This window comes from Plasmodium falciparum (assembly GCF_000002765.6).
Source record: "Plasmodium falciparum 3D7 genome assembly, chromosome: 5".
Classification (NCBI taxonomy): domain Eukaryota; phylum Apicomplexa; class Aconoidasida; order Haemosporida; family Plasmodiidae; genus Plasmodium; species Plasmodium falciparum.
In genome coordinates, this window is record NC_004326.2 from 1,269,980 (window position 1) to 1,292,500 (window position 22,521).

The 22,521-nt window shown below is 19.7% G+C and overlaps 4 protein-coding genes and 6 non-coding genes across 10 annotated transcripts in view; 7 read left to right on the top strand and 3 right to left on the bottom strand.

Annotated features, from left to right (window-relative positions):
* Positions 1-408: 408 nt before the first annotated feature.
* Positions 409-8,505, bottom strand: PF3D7_0531100 (conserved Plasmodium protein, unknown function; the record flags this gene model as incomplete). Its single annotated transcript, XM_001351829.1, has 1 exon — positions 409-8,505. The coding sequence occupies one exon, from the start codon at positions 8,503-8,505 to the stop codon at positions 409-411; it is 8,097 nt and encodes a 2,698-aa protein (XP_001351865.1).
* Positions 8,506-9,978: 1,473 nt separating this feature from the next.
* Positions 9,979-10,620, bottom strand: PF3D7_0531200 (ribosomal protein S16, mitochondrial, putative; the record flags this gene model as incomplete). The annotated part of the gene is made up of 1 exon (XM_001351830.1): positions 9,979-10,620. One exon carries the CDS (start codon positions 10,618-10,620, stop codon positions 9,979-9,981), a length of 642 nt encoding a protein of 213 aa, XP_001351866.1.
* Positions 10,621-11,309: 689 nt separating this feature from the next.
* Positions 11,310-12,275, top strand: PF3D7_0531300 (conserved Plasmodium protein, unknown function; the record flags this gene model as incomplete). The annotated part of the gene is made up of 2 exons (XM_001351831.1): positions 11,310-11,371; positions 11,450-12,275. The coding sequence occupies 2 exons, from the start codon at positions 11,310-11,312 to the stop codon at positions 12,273-12,275; spliced, it is 888 nt and encodes a 295-aa protein (XP_001351867.1).
* Positions 12,276-12,611: 336 nt separating this feature from the next.
* PF3D7_0531400 (conserved Plasmodium protein, unknown function) lies at positions 12,612-16,127 on the bottom strand (the record flags this gene model as incomplete). The annotated part of the gene is made up of 1 exon (XM_001351832.1): positions 12,612-16,127. One exon carries the CDS (start codon positions 16,125-16,127, stop codon positions 12,612-12,614), a length of 3,516 nt encoding a protein of 1,171 aa, XP_001351868.1.
* Positions 16,128-18,579: 2,452 nt separating this feature from the next.
* Positions 18,580-19,329, top strand: PF3D7_0531500. The gene has a single exon (XR_002966612.1). It is a non-coding gene; the product is annotated as an uncharacterized ncRNA (non-coding RNA).
* A 292-nt stretch (positions 19,330-19,621) lies between these two features.
* Positions 19,622-21,713, top strand: PF3D7_0531600. Its single transcript, XR_002273101.1, has one exon. It is a non-coding gene; the product is annotated as an 18S ribosomal RNA (ribosomal RNA).
* Positions 21,714-22,072, top strand: PF3D7_0531700. Its single transcript, XR_002273102.1, has one exon. It is a non-coding gene; the product is annotated as a ribosomal RNA (ribosomal RNA).
* Positions 22,073-22,231, top strand: PF3D7_0531800. Its single transcript, XR_002273103.1, has one exon. It is a non-coding gene; the product is annotated as a 5.8S ribosomal RNA (ribosomal RNA).
* Positions 22,232-22,430, top strand: PF3D7_0531900. Its single transcript, XR_002273104.1, has one exon. It is a non-coding gene; the product is annotated as a ribosomal RNA (ribosomal RNA).
* The window catches only part of PF3D7_0532000, a 3,790-nt gene continuing 3,699 nt past the window's right edge, over positions 22,431-22,521 (top strand). The window contains exon 1 of the ribosomal RNA XR_002273105.1: positions 22,431-22,521. This exon is cut by the window's right edge and continues 3,699 nt beyond it. This is a non-coding gene — a ribosomal RNA (28S ribosomal RNA).

A 22,521-nucleotide genomic window follows, 5' to 3' on the forward strand; every position in this document is an offset into this window, starting at 1 on the left:
GATTAAAAAATATATAATATATTTTTATATAATATGAAATAATAACATTAAAACATTATGACGTTATGTCTATATATAAAATAAGAAGGTTATGTGTAATGATTTTTTTTTTTTTTTTTTTTATAACATTCAGTGTATAATTAATAAAAGATTCGTTATAAAGAGAATTATAGATTTATTTTTTAAAAAATCATTGAGAATGATAATTATAAGGAAATATATGATGGAATATTCTACACACAATTAATAAACAAACTTTGTCGTTTATAGGTTGTAGGATATAATTAAAAAGAATGCATAAATAAAATGAATAAATGAATAAGTAAATATATATATATATATATATATGTATATTTTTATTTATATGATATTTTTTCAGTCTTGATAATATTTTGCCTACATATTTTTTTAGCTTATTTTATTTTTCGAAATGAGCATGTTAACGATATTTGGAGTGCATTTATTAATATATTTTTTTTCTGTTTCATAAGGATTACATAATTTTTTATTTTGTGAGAAATGATCTAATAATATATCATTAATAAAATTTTGATGTAAGTCTAAAAAGTTGTATTTTTTATCATTATTGAATTTTTCATTTTCACGAATATATTTATCAATTTGATATTTGTTTATATGAATATCATTTGTATCTTTGAGTAATTTTATATTAGTTTTAAGATATTGTGTGTCTGTTGTTTTATACATGTTAGTAGTATTTTTTTTTAAAATTGTATTATTATATATAGTGTTGTTGTGAATATTTTGTTCGTTATTTTTTTGATTTTGTTCATATAATAAATTTTCTTTATGAAGTGATAATGTATTAGATTTGTTTTGTATGATATTTAATTTTTCTCTATTATAATTTTTTTTAAATATAACATTATTTTTTATATTTAAATTATAATTATTTTTAAAACTTTTAAGTTGTATTTGTTGTGTGGAATTAATAATAGATTTCATTTTTGTTGAATTAATTTTATTATGTTGTTTATTTATTGAAATATGCATTTTTTTGTTACTTTTATATTTACTTACTGCTTTATTTGTTAATTTACTTTGTAAATTATTTATCAAAAATTTAGATTTCATTTTTTCATTTCTTCTTTTATTTTTGAAGTTATATTTATAATTTAAATTATTTTTTTTTTTATTGTTGATAAGATGTGTATATATTTTTTTTTTTAATATTTTTTTGTTAATAAAAACATTAAAATTAGTATCTTTCAATGTATATGTTATATCATCATTTTGATTAGATGTATCGTTTTTTTTGGGGATTTGTTTTTCGCCATCAAATTGATTATTATCTTTTATAATATTATCATATATTTTATTTTTAACCTTTTTAAATATTTCTGAAAAGAAATTATTTTCTTTCAAATTCCTTTGGTCTTTAATTTGATAAGAAATGTTTGTTTTTTTATCATTCTTTATATTAACGATACTAGAACTTTCTTGGAATATGGTTATATATTTGATGTTATTTTTTAAGAGTTGTATGATAAAATCTTGTAACCTGTTATCATGATTATGTAATGATGATAGGAATTTACTACTAAATGAATATTCCTTTTGTTTATTTATAAAATTGTTATCATTATTATTATTATTATTATTACTATTGATAGGTATGATGTCGTTATGTATTTTCTTTTCTTCACTCTTATTATTTCCATTTTGTAATATTATGTAGAGTATTTTCTTTTTATGATTATATTTATTCTTGAATTCATTATTATATAATGATTTCAATTTTTTTTGTTGCTTACATTTCAAAAATTCGTTTACATTTTTGAACTCGATAAAATTTTGAATAGTAAGATTATTAATATTTATATATAAAAGTTTACATAGGATAATTTTATATTCTACGTATCGTATAAAAACGAAATTATAATTTTTTTTTTGATGATTATGTATAAATAATAAATCTGCCAAAGTTATATGTAAGCATAAATTATTATTATCTAATTGTTTGTTTGTATAATATGATGTTTTGTGGAATGGGTGTGATTTTTCATTTGTTAGTAATAATTGATTATTGATTTGATATAAGGAATTATAATGTATGATAAAATTTATAAAACTCATGGGAATCATATCTTTTATATTTTTTATGTTATTTATTATGTTATCAATATGCATTTCATAATTATCCTTAAAATGTTCATCGAAAGATGAATTGAATTCAAAAAATAATGAGAACATTTCTTTACAATATATGGACCATTTTTGTTTTCTCATATGATCACTTTGATGTTCCATAAGTTCATTTGTATTTTGTACTTGTGATTTTTCACTTGTGTGAATAATAGATTCCTGATTTGAGATATTATTTATTTCATGTATTTTTTCAAAATTATATATATTTTGATTGTTGTTTAAATTTTTATTGTTTATCATATATTCATTTTGATCTTTCACAAAATGTGGTTTTATTGGATCTTTCTTTTCATAATGTTTTATTTTGATTCTGTTTTGTTCGCATATATTTTGTTTTTTAAAATGTTCATATGATAATGATGACGTTGAATTGTAATTATAATTATAATTATCATTTTTAATAAAATTTTTGTTTTTATATTGTTCATAAATTTCATTTTTAATAGCCTTCATTTTATATATAAAGAAAGAAAGTAAATAGAGTATAAAATCACAAGTCGCTTCATTTGTTGTATCTTTTATTTCTATTAATTTCATCCATATATATAATAAGCGATATACATTGTTAAATTTACTAAAATTCAAATTAACAAAAAAAAAGGTTGGCCACGTTTCATCTATGTTTGTATCAAAATAGTAACTAATATGAGGAAAGAAGAATTGAAATAATAACCTAAATAATTTAGCATTTTTATTACATATATATATTCCTATATCTAAAGGTATGTTATTATTATATGCTGAATTTTTTGTTATGTTGTTTTCATTTAATGTATTTATAGTGTAGATATAATTATTTTGTAAATATAAATAGGGAGCATAATAATGTAATATTTTTTCAAAAACACAAAATATTTCATAGGTTTCTAAATTTAAATAAAACAAACTTATTATCATATCATGCATTCCTTGGAAATATTTTATTTTGTATAAAGAACAAAATAAAATTATGCATTTCATTGATTCCAATTGGATATAATTAACAATATTATTTTTCCTATTTATATTTTTTTGAAAGTCTATATTTTGTAACCATATATTCCGTTTTATATCTTCATAACTGATTATATCATCTTCATTGTAATCATTGTAAGGAATTATATTTTTTATATCATCCTTAATATTTACAAATTTGTCTTTATCATTATAAGACAAATCTTCTTCTACATATTTTTCTTTGTCATTCTCATTAGATAAAAGAATATTTTCTTTCTGTGAATTTTCTGAATTCACGTTATAACTTTTATCGCCACTTAATTCATTTTGCATATTATCTTTTATATTATTACTACATCTGTGATATTTAGGGATACTACTATTGCGATTATTATTATTACTATTATTATTACTATTATTATATTTTTTGTTTTTGCCTATAAATTCGTTATTATTTATATTCGTATTACTTTCACAACTATACAAATTATATTCTTCTTCATTCTGTTCATGTTCTTCTTGTTGTCTATTATAATTTATTATATTTAATAAATTTTCTTCAAATTTTTTTTTATAATTATCAATATTTGTTTTATTTTTTGTTTCATTACTGTATTGATAAACTAAATCATTTATTTTATTTATTTTTTCCTGATCTTTTTTCTTTATTCTTTTGTTATAATAATCGAATGAATGATATATTGATGTAATATAATTTAATCGTTCTTCTTTAATATCTAAATGTTTAAATAAATTATATTTGTTAATTTTAATACTTAAATAATTAAATTCCTTTATTATGTTATGATTTTTAACATGTTTAATTCTTATATATGATACTATTTTCTTAATATCCTTTTTATTTTTTTTGTCATTTGTATATTTCTTATTATATAACTCAAGATTATTCTTATACGTTATATTGTTTTGATTTATATGACTTAGCATTTCTTCATTATCGCTGTTGAGGCACGATTTTTGATTTTTTTCGGAATATGTTGTTTGTTCTTTATGATGAAGCTCTTCTTTATCGTCAAAATATTCTTCTTCTTTCCAACTTATATTATTTTCCCTGCTTATATTATCTTGAATCTCTTTTTCATCATGCAATTTTATTTCATCATCTAAATTTTTTATTTTTTCATTTTTCTGATCTTTATTTGTTGGATCGTCATAATAATTATTATTTTCATTATGAGAATGTTCTCCAACATTATTCCTTTCAATATAACTTTCCGCTAATTCAATGTTTGATTTTATATTTTCTTTAATTATGTCAGATTTTAAAATAATTATTTCATAATTATTAGAAATATTATTTGATTCCATATGGTTTATATTTTTATCATATATTATATTGTCTGTGTTATATACACTGTCATTATCCTGTTTAATTTGATAAGTATAATCATGGGTTATATTTATATTATTATCTAAATCATTTTTATGGGTATATTGCTCAATATCGCATATACTGTTATTTTCTTCATAAGTTGCTTCATCATATAAACTTTGATTAACCTTATTTTCTTCGACAGTTTGTTTTATGTTAATTTGTTCCATTATAGTAGATTCATTTAATTCATCATCCTTATTATTGGAAATTATTATATGATCATCACTATCACATGTATGTAAAGATTTTTTTTCATGGGGAATAATATTTACATTTGCGAGATCGTCATTTTTATATGGTGTATGTTCATTTTCTCTCTTAATATGATTAGATTGTTCTGTAATATTTTGATCATCATAAGTTGTATTTATTGTTTCGTTTATATGTTCATTTTTGTTTTCATAGATATGGTTTGTGTCTTTATCCATAGGTGCATATAGATTTATACTTTCAGTAGTATGTTTTATAATTTCATCTTGATAATTTATGTGTTCTTCTTGTTTATCCTGAATATCATATGTCTGTTCAATATTAAAAGAATATTCATTTTGAACGTCCGTATTTGATATATGTATTGATGGTATAATATCCTTTTCCAAATGTAGGTGAGAATATTGGATTGTCATTACATTATTTTGGGCATTGATCGGTTTATCTTTGGAAACATTACTTATATCAACATTTGTTTTTTTTTCATTTTCAGATATTAATAATTCATCTATTTCATTTGAAAAAAGATCACTTAATTCTAATAAGTTATTTGATAAGGGACATAATAATGATTTTTCTTTTTTTTTTTTTTCATTACTGTTTTGTAATTCATATGAATTTGGACATTGATCGTTTGATATTTTAATTTCCTGTATGATTATATTTTTATCTGTTGAATTATTAGATTTCTGATCATTGTAGTTATATTGTTCATATTCATGTGTTTCATTATGTTGAATATTTTGATTGTATGTATTATCGTGTTGGTGTTCCTTCTTTTCAAAATCTTGATGATTTTCTTTTTCATTATATTCCTTATGAGATAGACTCTTGTCTACTGTATTGATAATTAAATGATTATTTTCTTGTTTTTTAATTTCTTTCAATATATCATCATGAGCATGTGCATGATGAAAATCGTTGTTATTATTATTATTATTATTATTATTATTGTTAATAGATTTATCATGATCATTATTGTGGTTTTTATTTTTTGCGTCTTGTGAGAAATATATGTCTTTATTAATATGAAGAGAAGAAATTTTGTGATATGTATTTTTGTTGTTATTTAATTTTTTTCTTTTTTCTTTTTTATGATATGTGGCTTCTTTTTTTATATGCCCATGCTTTCCTTGTTTATTAAAATATATATATATATTTTTTTTTTTTTTTTTTTTTGGAGAGAAGTTTATATGATTCATATTATCATTATCAATATGTACATTTTCATTTATGTATATATATTTCTTTTTTTGTGTATGTATGCTTTGGTCATCATATATATTATATTTAAATTTTTTTTTTTTTTTTTTATTTGATTTAAATTTATGATTAAAATGGAATAAATTCTCTAAATTCCTATTTTGTTTTTCCTCTTGCATGTCATATTGTAAGAATGAGTTAAGGAATTCATTTTTATTATTTATTTGAAGTTCATAGGAGTTTGTGTGTTTATTATTTGTAAGTTTTTTGGGAGATTGTACGTCTTCTATTTGGATGTAATTTTTAGAGAGAGAATATAAGTGTAATTTAATTTTTTTTTTTTTTTTTTTTTTTTTTTTCCTAGACAAATAATTCGTTTTAAATATTCGTGTTGTTTTTCTTCTCACTTTAAAATGAATGGGAATATTCGATTCTTGTGTTTCTTCATTATGATTTTCTTTTATTATATGTGTATTTTTTTTTCCACTTTGTGTTTCGATTTTTTTATATTTTTCTTTGTTATTATGAGTTTCATTAAAAGATAAAACAGATATTTCATTATTATAATGAGAACTGCTATGCTTTGTATATATATTATTTATTGGATTATTAGAATAATTTTCATTATCCTTATAAAGAACAGAATATTTGTTTTTGTAATAACTACATTTTTCTTCATATTGAAGAATATCATTTTGACTATCATTTTGACAATCCTTTTGACTATCCTTTTGACTATCCTTTTGACTATCATTTTGATTATCATTTTTAATATCACTTTTAATGTCATTTGCATTTTTGAATTGCTTTTCAAATTCGATAATATTTTCGTATAACTTAATTTTTGCTCTCCTTTTATTGTATATACCTTTTTGAAGGTTTTTATTTCTTAATAAATTGTTATATTTCTGCTTCATTACCTCATTTTTATAATTAAAGTGTTGTACGTTTTGTACATAAATACTTGTACTATAGTTAGTATTATTATTATTATTATTATTATTATTATTATCATTATTATTATCATTATTATTACTATTATTATCAGTGATGTTTGTTTTGTTACTGTTGTTATTGTATGTGGTAAGATTATTTATAGCTTCATCATAGTTCACTTTTACCTTTTGCATATATATTTTTTTTTTGTCCTTCTGTCTTTTGCAATCATTAATTATATTAAGAAAAAGTTCATTTGAATTATAAAAATTATTTTCACATGAATATGGCATTTGTTTCATTTGTTGTGATATATTTCTTTTAAGATGTTCCTTTTTTATATGATTTGTTTTAAGGAACTTTTTGTTTATTATATAATTTTGAATATCCGATATTTGTAAATTCTTCTGGTCTAATGAATATTTTAATTCCTTCTTTTTCTTTTTTTTTTTCTCTTTAATTCTTGAGAAGATATTGAGCATTTGATAATTATTAGATGTAGAATAAGTTGGGAGAGTATTTTCATTGTCTTTTCTGTTATAAATTTGAAATTGGAAATTTGGATCACTTATATGGTTATCATTTTTATGTGTGTTATAATTGTAATTATTATTTATGGGATATTTATTATAATTATAATTATTATTGTCATTATTATTATTATTATTATTGTCATTATTATTATTATTATTATTATTATTATTTTTTATTAATTTTTTTTTTTTTTTATAATAACATTTTGTATTATCCTGAACATTATTGTAAGGTGCTGTAAATTTTTTTGATATATTTTGATATTTTATATCTACTTGATTTTTTTTGTTAGAATAAATATCACTATATATATTATCATCATTTGTATTATATTTTTGTTCTTCATAATTGGAATCATATTCGTTATTCGTATTTGGGTTGATCATAATATTTTTTGTGTTCTTCATATTTATAGTAGATTCATTATAGTAATGATCTGATTTGTCAAAAAGTAAGAAATTGAAATTGTGCTTTTTAGTATCATCATGATTGTTACTATGTTTTATATTTAAATCATATTGTTGATTATTATTATTGCTAATAATATCATTGTGGTTCGTTTTTTTATTTTCGTGGCGTTTATAAAAATAATTTTGTTTATATATAAAATTAACATGATGTTCCTTTTTTTGTTGATTATAGTAAAGGGGGTTATTTTTTTTTAACTTTTTCATAAATGCTATTTTATTAAATTTATCAAGTGAATTATTTACTAGGTTTACATTATGACATAATTTATTTGAGTTCAAATTTATATAATTATCTATATTTATATCATGGTTATATATATTTGTATCATCATATGTTTGCTCATTTCTGTCTAATGCTTGTCTTTCATTTATTATAAATTTGTTTATAATATTACTATGATACGAAGAGGTAACATTAGATAAATGGGAACTATTTGAAGAGAGGATATTTGTATCCCTATCATTTTTCTTGTCTTTATTATTTACACATTCCTCATTATTGGATGAATGTAAAAAATGCATTTGATTATTTTTATTTACTTCATGGTGATTATCTTTTCGTGTATTTATTTTATATAAATTATTTTGAATAGATCTAAAGTCGGTTATATTTTCCTTATTCAAAATATCGTCTTCATTTGAATTATTCATATTAAAATATATGAAGAGTAAGGTTTAGAATTTTATCGTAAAAAGTAAATTAATATATATATTATAAATATGAATAAATAAATAAATATATATATATATATATATATATATATATTAATGTATCCAATTTAATTATTCAAAGGTGATATCCTTTAAGACAGGTTATATATTTAATATGTTAAATGGTTTATATTTTCATATATTTAATATATATATTATGAACTAAAAATTATATTTAATCCATTTGGTATTTAAAAAAAAAAAAATAAATAAATGATACGATAAAAATATTATTAAGCTATTAAATTGAAAAAATTAAGTTTATATATATGGTTCTTTAATAAAATATGGTTAAATGATAATTATAAATATATATGTATTATTATTTCACATATTTGTATATATATATATATATATAATATTATATAATACAAATTTGATATATACTTAACTTTTTTTTTTTTTTTTTTTTTTTTCGTGAACAAAACTATATGTTGTAATAATTTAACAATCCATTTTGAGTACTTGTAACCCACCAAAATGCACACATTAAAAAAAAAAAAAAAAAAAAAAAAAAAATACAATAAAAAAATGAAACAAAAAAAATACAAAAATAAGTATTATAAAAATTAAAAAAAATAAGAATAAATAAATAAATATATAAATATGTATATTCTCATATTTTGAATAAACTGTAACCCGTTCAAAAAACAAAAAAGTGAATTTGAATTTAAATCCTATATGTAAAAGATAATATATATATATATATATATATATTTGTATGTTTATGATGCAACATAGTTTATATATATTCTTATGGTTTTAAAAAATGTGGCACAAATTTATAGGGGTAGTAATAATGTGTAATTTATTTTCCACATATTTGGATCTTCAAATTGAATAGATCTAAAGAGATAAAATATATGTAAATACACTTAGGAAAGAACAAAAAAAAAAAAAAAAAAAAAAAGTATATAAAAATATATTTGTATTTATACTTACATATGTGTATTCAATTATAAAAAAAATGTTACTAATGGGTGTTGTATTTCTCATAATTAAAACTTATATGAAATTTTGTTGGGTTACAATATTTCTGCATTTTCTATAAATAAGGAATACCAAAAATATATTCGTTAATTATATATATTTAAAAAAAAAAAAAAAGAACATATTTAAATAATGTATTCTTATTTTCAATGTTAACATATATGTATACATATTGTAATAGTTGTAATATTATAGGATCTGTGTTATATATAACAAAATGATAGTAAAAGTATATTTATTTTGAGGATTTATACATAAAAAATTTATTATATATATATGTAAATTCTTTATGACGTGATTATATTTTTATATATTTTATACTTAAAAAAGAGCGTTTTAGTAGATTATTTTTTTTTTTTTTTTTTTTCATTTTTCAATATTTGAAAGGGGTTTGTAAAAGTAAGAATGAGAATATTTATTATATCATCTAATAATTTTCCTAATTTTATCTTTATCTTCAAATTCAAGTATTCTATTTTTTGATAATTTTTTAAGATATGTAAGTTCTTCCGGTGTATATATATATTCGTCTTTATTATTTGGTTCATTTTTTGAAGTTTCAAAATCATTTTTATATTGAATATTTAAATCCGTTTTTAAGAAATTATTAATTTTATCTGCTTGTATAAGTTTGTGTTTATTTATAATTTCATTATATTTGTGATAATATTTATCTGAACATCTTCTACTATATTTTATTGGATATTGAGGTATAATTTTGCATAAACTTAATACATATTTCATATGATCACTAAAGTTACAATTGGCAGCTAGCCAAAATTTGACCCGATTAAATCGTAATCGAATTTCTTTAATATTTTCTATATTATTATAATAAGAATCATTACTTGGATTAGTAATATTATATCTATTCAACTTTTCTCTAATATTATTTTTATTTACATATGTACCTAACACTTCTATGTGTTTTCCATTTTTTTTATCTTTTTGATTTGCTACAACTATTTTAAAAAAACGTTTTCTTTTTACCCCATTAACTTGACATCGAATTCTTGGGGGCCCTTTATCCTTTGAAAAATAGGGTAAGAATAATCTTCTTATCATTTTAACAAAGAATAAAAAATAAAAATAAAAATATATATATATATATATTATATTTATATGTAGTGATTTATGTTTTTTTTTTTTTTTTTTTTTTTTTTTCTTTTATAAAAATACACATGACGTTAAAATATTGTTATTTATTATAAACATAAACTTATGTAACATAATTCATAATGATATATCTTAATTTTATTTAATAATTTATATGGAAAAAAAGAATATTTCTATACATAAGTTATTTTTATTTTTGAAATATTATATATATATATATATATAAGGATTATTCACTCTTGGAAAAATTATATAGGAATATAAAAATTATGGAATAATTTATAAATATTATATATGTAAAAAAATTTGTAAGTATATCATTTTGAATGTGCATTAAGTACACATAATATTTTCATGATATATATATATATAATACATAACATATATATATTATTTGATTATATTATTTTTTCTTTATATTTTATATTGTATATTTTTTTAATTATTTTATTAGCGAATAAGAATTATTGACTGAATAGACTATTTATGCATAATATTATTATAAAAATATTATATTTGTTAGTTTATTAATTTTTATTGTTTGTATAAAATATATATATATATATATATATGTTTATTCATTTATGGAAATAATGTGCATATATTAATTTTTTTTGTTTTTTTTATGTGGAAACATTATGACAATAGTAAGAACATATAGGTTTAAAAAAGAGGCACCTAACTTAAATTGTACATTAGAGTAAGTGAAAATATAAAATATAATGAAATATTGATATTATATATATATATATATATACATGTATGTATATCTTTTTAGTAGTAAGAAAGAGAAATGGAATGAATTCATTCAGTATATACAAAATTTGAAGGATTATACTAAATGTGGTGTTGATAGAAATGAATGTTTATTTGATTCTTATAATGAAGAAAATAATAGCAAAATAGAAGATGTGATAAAAGAAAATGTAGATGATATAATTAAAATAACAAAATGGAATAATGATATGGAATTAAGTAAGAATTTTATTCAAAAAGAATTAATGTCTTTATCATCATCTTATTCGTCAGATGATGATAGATATTCAAATGAATCTGGTAGTGCTTTAAATTTGAATAAATATAATATAATTGAGAATAATATATATTCTAACAATGCAAATTTTAAAAGGCAAAAAGTAAAAAATGTTACTGACATAAATAATTATATAAAGAATGAACATGAGGACATTAAAAAGAAAAAGAGAAAAAAAGAGTATAAAGAAGAAAAGCATGGTGCAAAAGAAGGCTTTTATAAGAAGAAATTTCCATACGGTAATAATGCATATAATAAATTTCCACAGTATAATAATAGTAAAAAGAAACCGTACGATGGTGATAAAAATAAGAAGAAATATATGAAAAAATATAAAAACTATGAATTTAATAATAACAATAGAGATAATAAAAATAAAGAGAAAAAAATGAAAAGTAGAACAAATAAACAAGATGATAGATCACAAAATAATATGGACATAGATGGAACATATGCATATAATTATGCATATTTAAATAAAAATGATGATTCTACTATGTCTAGTTCGGTAGAAGCAGCAAATGATACAATAATGGATTTAGAAGAAGAAATAAGAAATTACAATTTATAAAAATTGAACCTGACAAGGTATTTTATTATTTATTATTTATTTATTTTTTTTTTTTTAAGATAACTGAACATATTTGTTATATATATATATATATATATATATATATATATTATATGTTGTAATATATATTTAAAGTGCTTTTAAAATATTCAATTTTATAATACTATAAAGTTATAAGAAATAACATTTACTGTATATGTTATCTTATAAAATGGATATTTAAAAAAAAAAGGAAAAAAAAAAAAAAATAAAAATAATTAAAAAATTAAAAAATTAAAAAATATTATTATATGATAAGGTTAATTATATATATATTTGTGCATATATTTACTTATGTTACTTCGAAATTCTGCTAATCAAATCAGCTAATAATATAGGTTTCCATTCTTGTTCATCATATATATATATAATATTATTATTAATGTATATGGAAATTTTATTTATTGAATACACTGGATGTCCATTAATTTTACGATCATATTTTTGAATAAATAGAATATCATTTTGTAAACAATATTTCTGCAAATATATTTTTGCATTAATATCTTCATCTTGTTCGTTTTGATATTTATTTTTAAATTCATTACGATGTTGATCTAATTTGTTCATTACATGAAGAAATTTTTTTGAGGAGAATTTGTAGTCGGTATATTTTTCTTTATTTGTATTAACGTGTTGTAATTTCTTTTTATAATTTATTTGATATATGTTATTTGTTTGTGGTATAGCATAAGATGGAAGGGGTATTTTAATGTCCTTATATAAAAAGTAATAATTAATTTGATCATCTGATGAAATTTTATTTTTATCAAAATCAAGTACTTTTTCTACAGGGAATGTGATAATTTTATCTTCTACCAAATATGATTTAATAACATTTAATATACTAAACATAATATTTTTAATTGAATCATCTTTCATTATGTTGTTTTCAAAAATGGATTTGACATTTTTAAACATTTCATATATATATTTTTTTTTAAGCATTATTATATTTGTTTTGTCTATATTTTGTTCTTTCGTATTTCCTATTTCATGTTTTTCATTATAATAATCATTATTATGAATATTATTATTGTTTATATTATTAGATTGGTTATGTAAGTCCTTATTTTTGTTTATATCATTTTTTGAGGTATCGCTTATCGGTTGGTCTTCTTGTTCAGAGAAATGTTTTATTTGTCTTAAATAGTTACAGACATATTTTGTAAAAGGATAAAGAAAATAAACTTTGAAAAGAAAATTAAATATATTAAGATCAATAGAATTGTATAATATTAATATTGATTTGATATTAATTAAATATTGATCATCCAAAAAGTTGATATTTGTTAATTCTTGAATAATTTTTTTTACAATAAAATGTAATATTTGTTTTTTGTATATTTGATTATTCATAAGAGATATTTGAATTAATTGTATATAATATTCAGATATAGAAGATTTTTGCAAATATATGAATATATAATTAACATAATAATTATAAATAAGATCATTAATATCATATTGTTTATTTATATCATATAATATTTGTAATTTCTTTTGTATATCTTGTATTAAATGTTGATTAAGTTGAAATGTTTGTGTGTCCATGGAATTTGTTAAAATAATATTATTTTGAATAAAATGAATTAATATTTTTTTATAATATTTTTTATTTATAACATCTTTAAAAAGATTGAGATGAGAAAAAAGATCAGTAGAATTTTTTATGTGTCTACATGAATAAATTAAATTGTAATATATTATATTATCAAATTCGTATTCTAATTGTTCATAATAAGATTTTTTGTTTTGTTCAATTCCCATGAGAATAATTTTTTTTAAATGTATTAAATATTTTATATCATTTTGGTTGAAATTATATGTATAATAAGAAACAATATTATTATTATAAATATTATTATTATTATTATTATGATGAAACATATAATGTTCATCCTTATTGTCATCACTTAAATATATATTGTTATTTGTTGTATTTAAATATACTTGTTGTTGTATAATATTTTCTTGATCTGTTTGATTTACATTTATATTTGTATCAATATCATGTTCATTTTTATTTTCTAATTTGATTTCTTGTTCATTTGTTTCATTTTGTTTCATCTTGTTATAAAAATAAATTCTCAAAAATTCTAAGAAGAAGTTAGAAACATATGTATTTAAGCACATGAAATTTGAATTTTCATATATGAAAAATAAGAAGGTATAAAGATCACTTAAAGATAATTCTGAATTCTTTTTATGAATTTGAATGTTATCTATTTGTATTAAATTATTTATTTCGTTTATTTTATCTAAGACTTTATAGGTATAATCATTATTATTTGAGAAGGTATTGTTTGTTTCTTTTTGGGGGTTGGATTTTTTTTTTTTTTTTATGGGGAAGAATCCATGTTCATACAAGGAATTATATTTCTGAATTATTAGGTCATTTAAGTTTTGTTCAAAATTATTTTCATCAATATTATATTGTATATCTTCTTGTGTAACATCATTTTTTACAAATTCTTGTTTAAAAGGAAATACATTATTTGTATCGGAACAAAATGGTTTGTTTGTTAATTTAATTAATTTTATGTTTACATTATTATATTGATTCGTATTATATTCTTTTTGGCATGTATCATCAATAACATTTGACATATTATTAATATTTGATAAATCTTCATTTTCATTATTGTCCTTAAAATTTGTAAGCGCAAAAATATATTGATTGTATGTCATTTGGTTAAATAATTTGGGATACATTAAAATGGTATGAATATTTAATAGATATTTATATGTTAACATATTTTTAAGTATGGACAATTGAATTTTATAAAGATCGTTTTTATTAACATAATTTCTATAATTTTTGATTTTATTTTCTGATTGTTTTTGTTTTTTCATATTTGTAAAATAATTTAATGTTATATTTTGAATATGTATATTCAAATTATATTTGAGAATTTGAAGATTTGATATATTTTTTGATTCATTAAAATATTCATTTTGACATTTTAAAGAATGATCTATATATGTTGATTGATTAAATTTTAAATCTGCAATAATTTCATTTTTAATTTTTTTAAAATTCCAATATTTTTTTGAACTATATTTTTTCATCCATAAATTGTTTCTATCTATATCATCATGGAAATTGAAATCCTGACTTTCATCTGAATGAATATGATTATGTATATTATCATACTGGTCACTATCATCATATATATGATTATAAATTTTATTTTTAGTACTATTATGGTCTTTTTCTTCAATAACTTTTATATCTTTTTTGTTAAGTTCAATAGGTGCAATATTTGTTTTCATATTTTTTCCAATACCATCTTCGTATCCCATTTTTCGTAATATTTTAAAACCTAAACCATATTGCTCGAAATTCTTATCTTTATCTTTTAATTCTGTAAGATTATACTTTTTCAAATTATCTTTAATAAAATCTTCATCTTTCTTTTTTATATGAAAATTAAAATCAAATACAAAATGTTTGAAGACATCATATTCGTCATAATCATCTGAATCATTATCAGAGGAATAATCATTAAAATTATTTATTACATTATTTTCATATTCTTCATTATTATTTATATTTTTCTTATTATTTAGAAAACCTGCACTTACGAATTTAACAGGTTTCATCAAATATTCTTCATTATTTACATTTTTGAAACTTTTATTTTTGTTATTATATAAATATTCATGTTCATCTTGAAGATCGTCTTCCTCTTGCTCTAGTTGCTCTTCATCATGGTTATATGTTGAATAAAAGTTTTGTTTTTTCCTTTTTTTTTTTTTCTTTTCATTTTTTTGTATATCTGAAAAGGATATGTCATTTGAATAATTCATAATATGATATTTTACCAAACGTTTTGTGTTTTGTTTTTTCTTTTTATCATATAGATATTTACATATATATATATATATATATATATATATAATACGCTATTTTTTTTTTTATTTTTTTTTATTTTATTTTTTTATATAAGTAAAAATATTAATCTTGTCGAATATATAAGCTTGTTATGTTACATGATTTTTAAACGAATAAATAAAAAAAAAAAAAATATATATTATATATATATATATATATATATATATATATATATATATTTTCAGTTATATATATATATATTTTATTTTATTTTATTTTATTTTATTTTATTTTTTTTTTATTTTTATTTATTCGTATCAAAAGGTAAAATATATTTAAAAAAATATATATGTATATATATTATATTTAAATAATTACATATTAGTATAAATATTTATAGGGCCATTTTATTTTATATTATTTTAATTTTTCTTTTTTTTTTATTCTTATATATATATATATATATATATATATATATATAATATATTATATTATATTATATTGTATTATCAGGAATGATATTGTGTTAATATATTCCTATATAATATACGAAAAAAGAAAAAAAAAAAAAACTATAATAATATAAATAAAAGTAAATGTCATATAATATAAAATTTAACAATATAATATATATATTTAATCATTCTATTATGTTATAATTTCTGAATAAATTTATAAGTCTACAAGATTTTTAAGTTGAAAAGATTTTACAACCTATTTAAGCAAATGATGTGATTTTTATAAAAAAAAAAAAAAAAAAAAATTAATAACCATAAGGTAGGGTATGTATTTTTATAAGTTCTAATAAGATTTACAAGTTTTTTAATTATTTTGAATTATTCATAAGAAAAATTATAAAGGAATAAATAAAAATTTCTTTTTGGTTTGTATTTAATATTTATATAAAAAGTAGTTTACATAAAAATTTTTGTAGAAAAGGTTTAACGAATTAAAAAGAGAATAATAAAATATTTTGTTTTTTGGAATTTTCCTTATATGAAATGTTTAAAATAAAAGGTTATGAAAACAAAAAATATAAAGAGTGTGTTTGTCGGAATATAAAAAAAAAAAAAAAAAAAAAAAGGAATTATAAATCATATCCATTATTAAAAGTTTTATGTAAAAAATAAAGCACACCGACACACACATATATATATATATATATATTATAATTATTATTATTTATAAATAAATATATAAATATAAAAAAATACATGTAATTTAAAAAAAAAAAAAAGCATGCTATATTATATTACACATAAATATAAAAAGATTATTTTCTATATAATAGTATTTTATTATTTAATGATTTTTTTAGGTAGTGTAGAATGATAACCTTATACATAATTATTGTAAAATTTACATGCACTATATATTAAAGAAATATGCTAAAAAATAGTGTATGCTCTTTTTAAAATAAAAAAAAAAAATATATATATATATATATATATTAATGTGTAGTATTGTAAATGAGTATATTCCTATATGAATATTTATTCCAGAAAGGAACACTTAAAGAATAATTATTACTAAATATATAATATATAAAATACATTTTTATTTATTTTATTTTATTTTTTTTTGTTTTTTTATTTAAGGACAAATAATAATATAAGAATTATATTTTTATTTTATGGACAACAATATATTAAAATTTGTTATGAATAAATTATAAATAGGAATTTTTTTCTTTTTTCTTTATTTAAAAAAAAGGAATTTTTCCATTTTAATATTTAAGTGTTTATTAAGAAAAAAAAATATTTTTTTAAAAATAATGAAAAAAAAAAAAAAAAAAAAACATGCAGTTAGTGGTTTATTTTTTATAAAGTATTTATATATTGCTGTATATATATATGTGTATTTAAATAATATATGTGTTAATTTCTTTTGATTTTTTTTAATTTTTTTTTTTTTTGTGTAATAAAAATATATTATAATACAATTTAAATAATATTAATTTACCAAAGAAAAAAAAAAAAAAAATTTAAAAAAGATAAAAAACTAAATAAGGCGTTTTCTTAATTTGCAAATATTATATGTTTTATTAACATTATTATATATTATTATATATCTATAATAAAATAATATTACATATAAATAATATGGGATATACCTATTTTATGTATAATATAATATTATATATATTATAATATGAATAGAATCCATTTTAAAATTATATCTAACCCATACTAGGCATTTATATAGTGAAATAAAGTATGTTTAAATGTATATACAATAATTGCATAAAGAAAGTTTTTTTTTAAAGGTTATTATTAATAAAGTACTATTAAGATCATATTACATTAATTATAATGAATATTTTAATTTCTGAAAGAAAAATCTCACTAAAAAAAAAAAAATTAATCTCAAAAAAAAAAAAAAAAAATTTAAATAAATGAGCATGATTGACTGGTGGAGGGGCCCTCGAAAAAAAAAAAAAAAAATTAGTTTTAATATGAATTTAAAAAAGAAATTAAGGTTAGAAAAAAAAATTCTAATATTAAAATAAATTTATTTATACATTTTTTTTTATTATGAATTATTTATTTTAAAAATAAGTTTGAATAAGTTTTTTATTTATATATATATTAAGAATATATATATATCTATTAAACTTTTTGAACTTAGTTTATTTTAACATTTTTATTTTTATATTAAAACAATTATATTTAAGTTAAATAATTTTAAATAAACTTTTTTTTTTTTTCTTTTTTGATAATATATTTTTAAATATTAATAAATATTATGAAAAAGAAATAGTTTAAATCAATAAATATCAAGAAAAATATGTAATAATAAAATAAGTTCGCTAATATTGGAAAATTCAGAAGGAAAAAGAATGTTTTCTTTTTTCTAAGTTTAAAAATAAAATATAATTATATATAAACAGTAAAATAAATTTAAGCATTATTTTAATTTTTTGGTACATTTAAAATTCTCTATTTTTTTTTAATAGACCATTTTATTAAAATTTTTGCTTCAAATGAGGTGAAAGTTTTATATTAAGTAAAAAAAAATACATTAATAATTAAATTAAAGTATTTTTTTTAATGTAAATCTGTTAATTTATATACTATATATTTATAACTTGATTATAAAACAAAGCATCATAATAATTATAAAATATTTTTTATATAAATAAATTATATTATAATATATTAGGTGTTCTATGTCTTTTCATAGAATTATATATTTTAAAAAAAAAAATAATTCTGTGTCTAAAGATAATAACATTAATAAAACATCAAATGTGATTTAAATGAGAAATAACAAATAATATATATATCATATATTTTATTTGTTTATTTTTAAGTTTAAAAACATTTTAACAATATTTATATTATTTATATATTCATAAAATATATTATATATAAAATACATTTAAAACAAATTAAATTAATTTTATTTTGTTGATTTATGTATAATATATATCTAAATTTTTTTATGAATAAGAAATAATATATATAGTAACCTGGTTGATCTTGCCAGTAGTCATATGCTTGTCTCAAAGATTAAGCCATGCAAGTGAAAGTATATATATATTTTATATGTAGAAACTGCGAACGGCTCATTAAAACAGTTATAGTCTACTTGACATTTTTATTATAAGGATAACTACGGAAAAGCTGTAGCTAATACTTGCTTTATTATCCTTTGATTTTTATCTTTGGATAAGTATTTGTTAGGCCTTATAAGAAAAAAGTTATTAACTTAAGGAATTATAACAAAGAAGTAACACGTAATAAATTTATTTTATTTAGTGTGTATCAATCGAGTTTCTGACCTATCAGCTTTTGATGTTAGGGTATTGGCCTAACATGGCTATGACGGGTAACGGGGAATTAGAGTTCGATTCCGGAGAGGGAGCCTGAGAAATAGCTACCACATCTAAGGAAGGCAGCAGGCGCGTAAATTACCCAATTCTAAAGAAGAGAGGTAGTGACAAGAAATAACAATGCAAGGCCAATTTTTGGTTTTGTAATTGGAATGGTGGGAATTTAAAACCTTCCCAGAGTAACAATTGGAGGGCAAGTCTGGTGCCAGCAGCCGCGGTAATTCCAGCTCCAATAGCGTATATTAAAATTGTTGCAGTTAAAACGCTCGTAGTTGAATTTCAAAGAATCGATATTTTATTGTAACTATTCTAGGGGAACTATTTTAGCTTTTCGCTTTAATACGCTTCCTCTATTATTATGTTCTTTAAATAACAAAGATTCTTTTTAAAATCCCCACTTTTGCTTTTGCTTTTTTTGGGGATTTTGTTACTTTGAGTAAATTAGAGTGTTCAAAGCAAACAGTTAAAGCATTTACTGTGTTTGAATACTATAGCATGGAATAACAAAATTGAACAAGCTAAAATTTTTTGTTCTTTTTTCTTATTTTGGCTTAGTTACGATTAATAGGAGTAGCTTGGGGACATTCGTATTCAGATGTCAGAGGTGAAATTCTTAGATTTTCTGGAGACGAACAACTGCGAAAGCATTTGTCTAAAATACTTCCATTAATCAAGAACGAAAGTTAAGGGAGTGAAGACGATCAGATACCGTCGTAATCTTAACCATAAACTATGCCGACTAGGTGTTGGATGAAAGTGTTAAAAATAAAAGTCATCTTTCGAGGTGACTTTTAGATTGCTTCCTTCAGTACCTTATGAGAAATCAAAGTCTTTGGGTTCTGGGGCGAGTATTCGCGCAAGCGAGAAAGTTAAAAGAATTGACGGAAGGGCACCACCAGGCGTGGAGCTTGCGGCTTAATTTGACTCAACACGGGGAAACTCACTAGTTTAAGACAAGAGTAGGATTGACAGATTAATAGCTCTTTCTTGATTTCTTGGATGGTGATGCATGGCCGTTTTTAGTTCGTGAATATGATTTGTCTGGTTAATTCCGATAACGAACGAGATCTTAACCTGCTAATTAGCGGCGAGTACACTATATTCTTATTTGAAATTGAACATAGGTAACTATACATTTATTCAGTAATCAAATTAGGATATTTTTATTAAAATATCCTTTTCCCTGTTCTACTAATAATTTGTTTTTTACTCTATTTCTCTCTTCTTTTAAGAATGTACTTGCTTGATTGAAAAGCTTCTTAGAGGAACATTGTGTGTCTAACACAAGGAAGTTTAAGGCAACAACAGGTCTGTGATGTCCTTAGATGAACTAGGCTGCACGCGTGCTACACTGATATATATAACGAGTTTTTAAAAATATGCTTATATTTGTATCTTTGATGCTTATATTTTGCATACTTTTCCTCCGCCGAAAGGCGTAGGTAATCTTTATCAATATATATCGTGATGGGGATAGATTATTGCAATTATTAATCTTGAACGAGGAATGCCTAGTAAGCATGATTCATCAGATTGTGCTGACTACGTCCCTGCCCTTTGTACACACCGCCCGTCGCTCCTACCGATTGAAAGATATGATGAATTGTTTGGACAAGAAAAATTGAATTATATTCTTTTTTTTCTGGAAAAACCGTAAATCCTATCTTTTAAAGGAAGGAGAAGTCGTAACAAGGTTTCCGTAGGTGAACCTGCGGAAGGATCATTAATATGAAACGATTAATAAAAATAAAAGGGATATAAGAATTATATATTATTTTAGAGATCTTATGGTTTCTTCAAAATATACAATTCTTATGAATCCTTTTTATTTTGTACTTTTTTTATAAAAAGTAATAATATGTATTATATATTGTTACCTAATTTATAAAAATTGTACGAAAATTTGGTATTACATAATAAAAATATTTTTTATCATGTTTTACCAGATTTTCATCAACAATATTGAATTCTCAATATTTTGCATATATTGTATATTTATATGATAATATTATTTTTAGTTAATTATGTTTTGAAGAAAAGATACATATAATATATATTATATATATTGTAATTCATAAATATAATTAGCACAGTCTTAACGATGGATGTCTTGGTTCCTACAGCGATGAAGGCCGCAGCAAAATGCGATACGCAATGAAAATTGCAGTGACTGTGAATCATCAGAATGCTGAATGTAAACTACACCAATTCCCTTCGGGGAATAGTGGTACTCCTACAGAAAATAAAATAATACTTTGCTCTCTAGGTTTCTTTTAAATATAAAATATGTTTTCATATTATATGTATAAAAGAAAAGAGAAATAGGAATTTATTCCAAACTAAAAATTAATTTTTAGTTAAAGTTTCTCGCTGAATAAAATTTATTTTCATTCATTTTCTAGAGTAACAAAAAAAGAATTCTTTTTATTCTTTTTAACAAAGTGTTTGATTTGATGTTAGGAGGGCAAATCCGCCGAATTTAAGCATATAATTAAGCGGAAGAAAAGAAAATAACTATGATTCCTTTAGTAACG